General features: G+C 39.2%; 2 protein-coding genes and 1 pseudogene across 2 annotated transcripts; 2 read left to right on the top strand and 1 right to left on the bottom strand.

Annotated features, from left to right (window-relative positions):
• The first annotated feature begins 629 nt into the window (after nucleotides 1-629).
• LOC113651411 lies at nucleotides 630-4,531 on the top strand. Its single transcript, XM_027160164.2, has 4 exons — nucleotides 630-1,772; nucleotides 1,853-2,008; nucleotides 3,314-3,406; nucleotides 3,509-4,531. The coding sequence occupies exons 1-4, from the start codon at nucleotides 765-767 to the stop codon at nucleotides 3,896-3,898; spliced, it is 1,647 nt and encodes a 548-aa protein (XP_027015965.2). The 5' UTR covers nucleotides 630-764; the 3' UTR covers nucleotides 3,899-4,531.
• Nucleotides 4,532-6,611: 2,080 nt separating this feature from the next.
• LOC113662019 (secreted Ly-6/uPAR domain-containing protein 2-like) lies at nucleotides 6,612-7,644 on the bottom strand. Its single transcript, XM_047821563.1, has 4 exons — nucleotides 7,566-7,644; nucleotides 7,365-7,417; nucleotides 7,061-7,168; nucleotides 6,612-6,766 (listed from the first exon to the last, which is right to left on the bottom strand). The coding sequence occupies exons 2-4, from the start codon at nucleotides 7,411-7,413 to the stop codon at nucleotides 6,651-6,653; spliced, it is 273 nt and encodes a 90-aa protein (XP_047677519.1). The 5' UTR covers nucleotides 7,414-7,417; nucleotides 7,566-7,644; the 3' UTR covers nucleotides 6,612-6,650.
• A 794-nt stretch (nucleotides 7,645-8,438) lies between these two features.
• LOC113651443 lies at nucleotides 8,439-9,928 on the top strand (annotated as a pseudogene).
• Nucleotides 9,929-10,225: the final 297 nt, after the last annotated feature.

Here is a 10,225-nt window from a genome sequence, read left to right as displayed (position 1 = left end):
TGTTAATTTGACTAAAACTGCAGAATGTCAAGGCACCAGTTACGCTACTGGCATGATTCTGGTGTTTGGCACCACTGGTGGGTTGCCTGACTTTGCTGAGATAGTACAAATCTTTGTTGTTCATGACTGCTTGGTCTTTGTAGTGAAACTGCAAAGTGCATGGTACTGTGAGCATTTTCGATGCTTTAAGTTAGAGTCCACAGGCATACTCAAGGTTATTGAGCAGTCACAACTCACTGACACATACCCACTGTCTGCATATACAGTAGATGGTGATCGAATGGTTTCTCTGAAACTACTACTGCTGTTCAAACTAGGTAATTTCAGAAGGGCTTGTGTTATGTGACCTTTTCAAGACTTGTGTATTTCTGATTATTGCTGCATGACATGGAATGAAAATGTGAACTTGCTAAATAATACAATATGCAATGAGAAAATGATTAAAATTTGTTAAAAATTTACATATACATATGTTTACATACATATAAATAACTTACATATACATGCACATTCCTTCTAGAAAAAGCAAGCATCTCTCGGACTTGTCAGTCTGTTATCTTTCTGCCTAAAATTTTTAAGGATTTAAAACCATAGTCATTTCAAATCATTGCAATACTTTGTTCATTTAGATATATCTTGCAGCCCTATTAAAATTTAAGCATGTTATAATCTACATACACCTTTAATATTTGTGGATTTGTTCAAAAACCTACTTTTTATGTATTTTTTGTTCACTTCTCTTGCAGTTCTGCTGGCCAAACACTATGATGTCTGCCTGCACTCAACTACGTGTTATCATTGATGAGACTGCAGTTCACAAGTTAACCCTACCAGATGGAATACCTAGTACAGTAGATGAACTTTTGGCAGCTGCAAAGGATCATTTTCAACTCCAAGGGAGTTTTAGTGTTATGTATATGGACAAAGATTTTGAAAACCAATTCTTCACTCTGACATCAACAGATTTGGTTAAGGACAAAGACACAATAAAGCTAGTCAAAATAGAACCTTCTGTCATTCTGACATTGACTCCTATCAATGAAGCTGCAGATAACTCCCCTCCACTCTCGCTGAACAATTCTTTCCAGGATGAAAATTCTTCTATTAGTTCATCTGACACCACTATTTTACAACCATCCCCAGAGTGTCGATCAGAAGTTTGGCCAACTAATTTTGTGATACCCATCTTTTCATATGATGTTGAAACAATCCTTCAAAAGGCAAATGATGATTTTAAAAGTAATGGTACACACCTTCACAATACAAGCATCAACTCTAATGTGCTTGAGAAGCTTGCAGAACAAATATTTAGCTACACTGCCTATCCCACCGGGCTTCAAATCCTCGCCGTTGTAGAAGCTCTGTTTAACAAGCATCCGTGCCTGAAGGAGCCTGGCACTTCATTTTCAGGTATGTACGGGTGGCAGCATCGTCTTAAGTATAAAATGGCCAATTACCGTTCCAAATTGAGAAAGCGTGAAATACCTTGTCCTGAAGTTAACATCAACTCCTTAAGAAGTAAATTACCTGGTGAGAAATATCCTGCCAAAAACTGCAAAAGACCAAGGAAAGCGGAGGTGAATTACCTCCCGCCGCATCCAAGTGGAGAAACCGAAGACAGCCTTGAAGTAGAGAGGCAGGAGCTCCTCTATAATGTGATAAAAGAAAAAATGGCCAAAACATTCTCCTATCGAAGGATTGAGGTTGTGAGTGGTTGTCCTGCTGTTGAGGATTTTAAAAAGAGATGGCCTGCCTTATTTTGTGAAGCTGAGGTATGTAAATCTAACCCCTGAAATGTTACCCCTTAAATGTTGCGGCAGTAACAATAACTTGATTATTCATATCTTTTCAGGTGAAAGAGGAATTTAGAAGAATAACTACAACTTCTCTGGAGCAGAGCTTCATGTATAAACTTGACCTCTACACACCAAAACTTATTGCCCTCATGAAGCTTAAGGGAGGCATTGCAGGGACAAAGCTGAGGCCACACTTGGACAAACTGAGTGAGGTATGTTTTTTTTAAATTGTTCACTTTATTCAGGATGATAGGTGTACTGTCTCTCACACACTGTGCACACATGCAGCATCAATCCTCACTCTCATTAGTCCACTTATTCAGTTTTATTAATATAGTACTTTGTACTGTTTACACTTTGTATTAAGATGTTACATACTATACGGTGTACACCCTGAGCTCTTTATATGCAAGGAGTGTTTATGGGAGTTTCGTAGCGTCGTACCACGCATTGTTTATTTCACATGGCTTTTAAGAAAACTACAATGACAAATTTATATTCAACCCCTCAAAGTGGCTAGAAGGAGTAGCTGTCTTACCCGCCACCACTGAGATCTACTGGCATTTGTTGACGGGTGTTGATGTCAAGCCCTGCGGACAATGTTCTGGATGTTCTGACTTACACATCCTTCGAGTAGTGACTGTCCCCTTCTGAATATCACTGGGTATTCAAATTATAAACAGTGAAGTGACATACAGCTAAGTATGGTGACCCATACTCAGAATTTGTTCTCTGCATTTAACCCATCCAAAGTGCACACACACAAAAAACACACACCCGGAGCAGTGGGCAGCCATTTATGTTTGTGGCCGGCCCGAGACTCGAACCCACAACCTTCGGGTTACAAGTCAGACTCTCTAACCATTAGGCCACGAATGCCCCCATAAGTAATTAGTTGGTCTTAGCTGGTAGACAATACATTGCTTTTTCATCAACTTTCAAAAATATGGCCTGAATACATAGAACAAGGTGACTCCAAAAACCCTGGGATGAACCTAAAAGTGATAAAGTAAAACAGAAAGGCTAATGTTAGAGCAGAAAATATTCATCTTCAGTTTCATTATGTGATTGACATTGCAGTATAATTATTGCAGTATAAAAATGACAAGTCTGCATGCTGAACAACACTGCTTAGGTCTTAGATATACAGTACTGTGCAAAAGTCTTAGGCGTGCTAGTATCCCCCCCCCCCCCCAAAGAGGTTTTAAGCCAGTTAAGTTTTTGCTTTGCTGTATTGCACCAGTAAGAATTTTCAGTTTACATTTTTAAACATTCATTTTGTCATTATTTGTAATAATCCAGTTAGATTTTTGTATGCACAAGGAGTCTGACAACAGCCGGTGCTACACACCTGATCTCATCATCATCAAATCTGTCTATTATTACATGAAAACTGAGACAAACTAAATTCAGAAGAACTTAACTGGCTTAAAACCTCTTTTGGGGGGTAAAAATACTAGCATGCCTAAGACTTTTGCACAGTTCAGTATGCGTTGACAACATTGTTCTCTTCACAGAACCAAAGCATTGAGGTGAGACGTGAAGCTATTATTCGGAGCCTCATACTGTACCTTGGCGAAAAAGAAGAGGAACTTTTTGAAGAATGCCTGGTAATTTTTTTTTTTTTTTAAATTGTTACCATAAAGTTAAGCCTGAAATAAGAGGCAGATAAATTCTTAATCTAATGCCAAATTCTTGTTAATTATATGCAGGAGGACAGTCGCAGTGACACCATGCAACACATCCTTAAGATTCTGGTGGTCTATGGAGCTGGTGTAGAGGATTCAGTGGATGTATCTATTATTCTTGAAGGCCGGGAGATCCTAACAGGATGTCACAACGTGGCTAAAGCTTGTGCACTACTTATGGGGTTGATTTATGCCCTCAATCTTGCATACCCCAAAGCCCTGCGCTATACTTTTGAGGTGTTTCAAAAACTTTTTCTTGAACTGGATGGGATTAAGTTGTCCTCTAAAGTTCAAACTTTAAAGTCCAAGCTGCTGACTTTGTTTGTGATGGCAAGTCCTGCACATTATTGGATGCCATTACAACACCCCAACTCAGTGTTCCATCATGCATGTTCTGGTGAACCCTTTTCATAAATAATTATTTTGGGTTGTTCTGTTGTTTTGAAATTGTTTCCCACACTTTGGTACATAATTTGTTCTTTTGCCATTTGTACTAAATAGACATTTAGTAGCGTTTTCAGTTTTATGCCTTATAACCACCTGGTCTTACTGTCTTTTTTTTTTTTTATTTCACAAACTTTTAACACGAAGAGAGACCAGACTTTAGAAGCATCAAGGTGTTTATACTGTGTTTTGAATTTACTTTATTCAAGGCAAATAGTGGTGGGAATTTGTTTTGTTAAAGTTATAATTTTTTGCCAGTTTTCATTTACTTTGAATTAGAGCATTTTTACATATTTAATAAACATCTTTAACATCTGTTTTATGCTATATATTTTGATACCATTGGGGAAAAATAAAAAATTGAATTGTATTTAACCACTGCGATTTGTGTTGAAAGCATAGACAAAGTGATTACATTTATTTGGTAATATCATTATTATTAATGTTTACTTAATTAATACTACAAAAGAAAATAAAAAAACAGTAAATGCAATCTACCCTAAAAAAGTAAATAAGATTTATTTAATATTTCTAGTACAGCAATGCTACACACTTTGAAAAAAATCTAATAGAATTTACCTAAATAATTCAAACAAATCGAACTTCTAAAAAAAAATAATTAAGTAACATTTACGTTTTTTTTTTTAACAAACATTTCTTGGATTACTAAGTAGATTTTAATCGATTTTGCTAGATAATTTATACTTGAAATTAGGCAGTAGATTTTACTTAAAAAAAAGTTCGTGCAAATTGTTACGAGGATTTTTTTAGTAAATTTTACAAGTTTGTTTTTTCAGTGTAGTCACGAGTTTCTCTAATGTTAATTATTCATTTCACATCAATTAAATTTTAATTGTGTAGCACTTTTAACACTGGACATTGTCAGGAATCAGCTTTATAGAAAGAAATTAAGCATATTTAAAATTCTAAATGAGAAATCTAAAGGTGTTGATGGTGAGGAAAGGCTCCCTGAATTGATATTAGGAATAAACACCATGAGGCATAAATACAAATCTTTACACTCCTATAAATCTGTGAAGCAAGTGGAGAGAAATTAGCGTAGCTGCTGTTCATAACATTAGCAAGCACTAGATGATAATGTGCATTTGATCAGATGTACTGGAGCCCAAGCTTATAGGATGTGCTATGTGTATGCCTGGATAAAGGGATATGTCAGTAACCTACATTTAAACTGGGACAGTGTGTCTGAACCCCGAACAATGTCCAGAAAGCTGTTGCAAAGTTTAGGAGCTAAATACAAATATGCTCCACTGCCTCAAGTAGACTTAGATATTCTGGGAACTACCAGAAGTCCAGAGTTTTGTGAACTCAAAGAGTGTGACTGGTTAGGTATATGGGAGATAAACCGATTAGAGCATTGTAATTAAATTGGAATAGTTTGTCATCCATTCTAAACTTAACAGGTAGGCAATGCAGGAATGATAAAATTGGTGATATATGTTTATTTTTTCTCGACCTGGTAAGAACTCTGGCAGCTGCATTTTGCACTAACTGTAGCCTGCTAACTGAAGATCCATAACAAGCACCTAGTAATGTATTAGAATATACCAGTCTGGGGCTCATAAATGCATGAACTATCTTCTCAGCATCAGAAACAGATAGGATGTTTCAAAGCTTAGAAATATTTCTAAGGTGGAAGAGGGCTGTCTTTGTAATACGGATAAAGGAATATTTAAAGGACGAGTTGCTATCTAATATAAGACCCAGGTCTTTCAGTGTTGAGCCAATGACAACAGCACATCCCTCTAAATGCAAGTTGAATTGTGAAAGTTGGATAGTTCTACAGTTAAATCTACAAAACGGCATCGATCAGACAGGCAGGACCTAAATCATCTTAATGCCTGTTCTTGAAAAGGTGTATAATTTTATGAGCGGTCTGGTAGAATGTCATGAGCTATAGTGTTGAATGCATCACTAAGATAAAGTAGAACTTATTTTCAGGTGCACTCTTGGTCCCAAGGCTAAGAACAAGTCATTTTGACATTGTTTCTGTGCTATGATGGGTCCTGAAACCTGACTGGAATTCTTCAAAGATATTGTTCTCCTGTAAGAAGGAGCATAACTGAACAGACACAACTGTTCCTAATATGTTGTACTTAAACAGCTGGTTAGAAATGGGTCTGTAATTTGATAGTTCATTAGGATCTAGTTTAGGTTTCTTAATAAGAGGCTTAATAACCGCCGACATGAGGGGTTTAAGGATGTGACCTAAAGTTAACAAAGGAGGTAATAATATTGAGCCAGAAGTTCTCCAGCTGTATGTAACTCTTCTTTCGGTAGATTCTCTGGAATGGGATCTAACAAACACTGAAATATCTGTAGTGATAAGTTTATATAGCGCTTCCTGTCCTATACTTAAAGCCTTGCAGTTGGACTTGTGGAACTTTAGGCATAGTTTTTTGTGTATTGTGCTGCTGCCATATGATTGGCTGATTAGATATCTTCATGAATGTTTAGGTGTACAGCTGTTCCTATTGAAGTGGACAGTGAGTGTATTAACACACTTGTAAAATCTTCATTTTCTCAATTGCACAGAGTTGTGTTTTTGGCAAAATAATTTTATTTCCACGGCACATCACTTTCACACTTATACGCTGAACATTTTGACTAATCCCATGTACAGGTAAAGCTGCGGGATACAAAATGAACAGGAAAACTGCATTCATGTAGATCATTAATCATGATACTTCCTAAGAGATTTTCAGGGAACAACTTTATTGCAAAGGTCCGTCCCACAGCATGCAACAGGAAATTTGTTAGTTTTCTGCAACTGCAAACACTGAGCCCGTGTTAAGCATCTCTTTCCAACAAATGAACCTGAGGGAGGTAAGAGAAGAAAGATATAAGTAGACATTCTATAGCAAACCAGTTCAAAAATCATTATTGTAATTAAAACATTTGAAAAAGCTGGGAGACTTTTATTTTTAAATAGTTTCACAGACACACACACACACACACACACACACACACACACACACACACACACACACACACACACACACACACACACACACACACACCTATTACAGAGAACCTGATGGTATGTTGAACGTTAACAGGTCTGGCAAAAAAAGAAAACAATAAAATCTTTCAATGTAACATTAGACGTACCACTGGGGGTAAACACCCTTGTGGCAACACAGGTGTCTTGACCACTGGTACAGGTTACAATAGAACATTTTCCATCAGGAGTACACTTGTGACATTTAAGGGCAGAACCTGTGGAGACCAGACACGATAAAGGTTTTAGAGATACAATGTTTATTTTACTGAAAAATTTAGTAGATTTTTTCTAGACTTTTAAACTAACATTCTTTCCTAATTTCAAGATCCGTTGAAGTTTTAGTTTGAACCATTTTCAGAGTCAAGACAATAGGCCTTGACTTTAAATGAACTTGAAGCTCAGGTCACTCACCACTGGTCAGCAGAAGGGCAAGAGCCAGAGTCACAAGCAGCATCTTCATGATTCTGAAATTAATTTCAGCAGCTCCATCAGATGGAAAACTGTGAAAGCTTTGCTAATGTTGCTCATACCTAGCTTTATATTGTTTTATATAAGAAAATCTAAAAACACATTCTGTCATAAACAATGCAAATGCATGGCAGAAGAACTTACCTTGAGCGTTACACACTACAGTATGAAATTAGTCTCTGAGCTTGAACTGTGCACCTGTTCTACATCCCACAGGTTCATCTTTCCTCTTTTAAATAAGCCTCGTGTCAGGTTCCCACCCTCCTGGTCACATGCTTCTCTAGTCCTGTGATTTATAATATTTATTCGTTCTAATTGTTAAGTTTAGCATGGTGTGGTGTACCTGAGGGGCAAAGTGTTAGATAAATGTTAGAAATAGGAAAATGTAAATATTTACTAATCTATATATTTGTTCAGAAATGTGTGCACGCTGAAGATTAGCCTAAGAATATGTAGATAAAACAGAGCTAATCGTGACTGTACTTGTCTTTGAATGCACACCTATTGAAAGTTCCCACCCTCCTAGTCTTGAGTTTCTCTAATGTTAATTATTCATTTCACATCAATTAAATTTTAATTGTGTAGCACTTTTAACACTGGACATTGTCAGGAATCAGCTTTATAGAACGAAATTAAGCAGATTTAAAATTCTAAATGAGCAAGCTAGAGGTGTTGATGGCAAGGAAAGGCTCCCTGAAGTGATATTAGGAATAAACACCATGAGGCATAAATACAAATCTTTACACTCATATAAATCTGTGAAGCAAGTGGAGAGAAATTAGTGTAGCTGCTGTTCATAACATTAGCAAACACTAGATGATAATGTGCATTTGATCAGATGTACTGGAGCCCAAGGTTATAGGATGTGCTATGTGTATGCCTGGATAAAGGGATATGTCAGTAACCTACATTTAAACTGGGACAGTGTGTCTGAACCCTGAACAATGTCCAGAAAGCTGTTGCAAAGTTTAGGAGCTAAATACAAATATTTATTCATACAATACAAATTATTCACGCATGCAGCTACTGCAGAGACGGGCATCCAAAGTCTGTCTGGCCCCGGCGAACGCACGCTCTCTCCAGAAAGAGAAAGTAATACCAACGCCGGTCAATATCCCCGAACTGGACAAAGCACTCATAAAGCATCCTGACCGCAGTTTCGTCCATTATCTGATCACCGGACTCACTCAAGGCTTTTCAGCCAGTCTAACTTCGCGTCCCCTTAATTCCTACATCTGCAACAACCTCCAGTCCGTTCTCAAAGAACCCGAAGTGGTCGATCTTCTCCTGGCTAGAGAGGTAGATAAAGGGTACATGATCGGCCTCTTCGACATTCCCCCCTTCCCAATCTATAGGATAACACGTAAGTATTCCGGCAAAAAACGTCTAATCATAGACTCTTCAGCTCCCCATAACATCGCTCACGTCCCAAGCATTAACAGCCTGATTCCTCTCCCCCATTTTTCCCTGTTCTACACCTCGGTCGACAACGCCATTCAGCTCATCAAGACAGCCGGAAACGGGGCTTGGCTGGGCAAAGCCGACATCGTAGATGCCTTCAAAATGATGCCGCTCCATCTGTCTCGGTGGCACCTGTTCGGAGTGCAATGGCGCGACAAACAGTACTTCGCGGTCAGACTCACTTTCGGCTGCCGCAGCAGCCGACGCATCTTCAATACCTTATCGGAAGCGCTCTGCTGGATTCTACTAAATAACTGCAGGCTGCCATTCGTCCTCCACCTTTTACATGACTTTTTTGTCATCGACTACCCCAATTCTCTCCCTGAGCGAAGCATCAACATCCTGAAAGAAACCTTTAAGAAATTGGGCATCCCCCTCTCAGACGAAAAAAACGTGGGTCCCTCAAATTCATTAGAATTCCTCGGAATTAATCTTGATAGCAATCTCATGCAAGCTTCGCTGCCCCTCGATAAACTCGTCCGCATCAGGGAAATTATGACAGACACAGTGGAACGTGACTCCATTTCCAAAAGAGAGCTGCTCTCTCTGCTAGGACATTTAAATTTCGCAATGCGGATCATTCCACAAGGTCGCTCATTCATTTCTAGAATCCTAGACATTTCAAAAACGGCCGAGCATTTGCACGATTCTATAACCTTGGACGCTGGCTGCAAGTCCAACTTGCATTTCTGGGCCCTGCTATGTGCAGGATGGAACAGAATCTCCTTCTTTACAACGATACAATCGAGACTTCCGTCGCGCTCAAATTCTATACCGACGCCGCCCCCTCAAGAGGCTTCGGAGGTCTCTTTCAGTGGTTTGCCAGCCCCTAGCCAAAAGAGTTGTCCGCCCTTCCCCCCAACGCTCTCTCTACCACTTTATTAGAACTATATCCCATAGTCGTGGCGTGCATCCTCTGGGGCGATCAGTGGTCCAGGAAACGAATTCTAGTGTACTGCGACAATGAAGCAACCGTCCACATCATCAACAAAGGGCCTCAGCACCTGCCTCGGCAGGAAGTCTGCTTCCCGATTTACACGCCCTGAGATAAAAAACGCTCTTAGCGAGAGAAACCTGGTCTCTGCCCAGAGCAGAATCTGCCACGCCAACCTGAACAGGGGGCATGAACGCAGACCACACTGATGATTGATATAGGACACCACCGTGGTGCTGTCTGTTCGCACTAGGACATGACAGCCCTTGAGGCGCGGGAGAAAGTGTTTCAATGCTAGTAACACAGCCCTCATCTCCAGGCAATTTATGTGCCATGAGAGACAGGGACCCTCCCATAGACCCTGGGCTGGGCGGCCATCTAAGGCTGCACCCCAGCCCGAGAGCGAGGC

The sequence above is a fragment of the Tachysurus fulvidraco genome, chromosome 12, assembly GCF_022655615.1.
Source record: "Tachysurus fulvidraco isolate hzauxx_2018 chromosome 12, HZAU_PFXX_2.0, whole genome shotgun sequence".
Lineage (NCBI taxonomy): Eukaryota > Metazoa > Chordata > Actinopteri > Siluriformes > Bagridae > Tachysurus > Tachysurus fulvidraco.
Note: the sequence above shows the minus strand (reverse complement) of the source record. Positions and strands in the feature narration are given on the sequence as shown.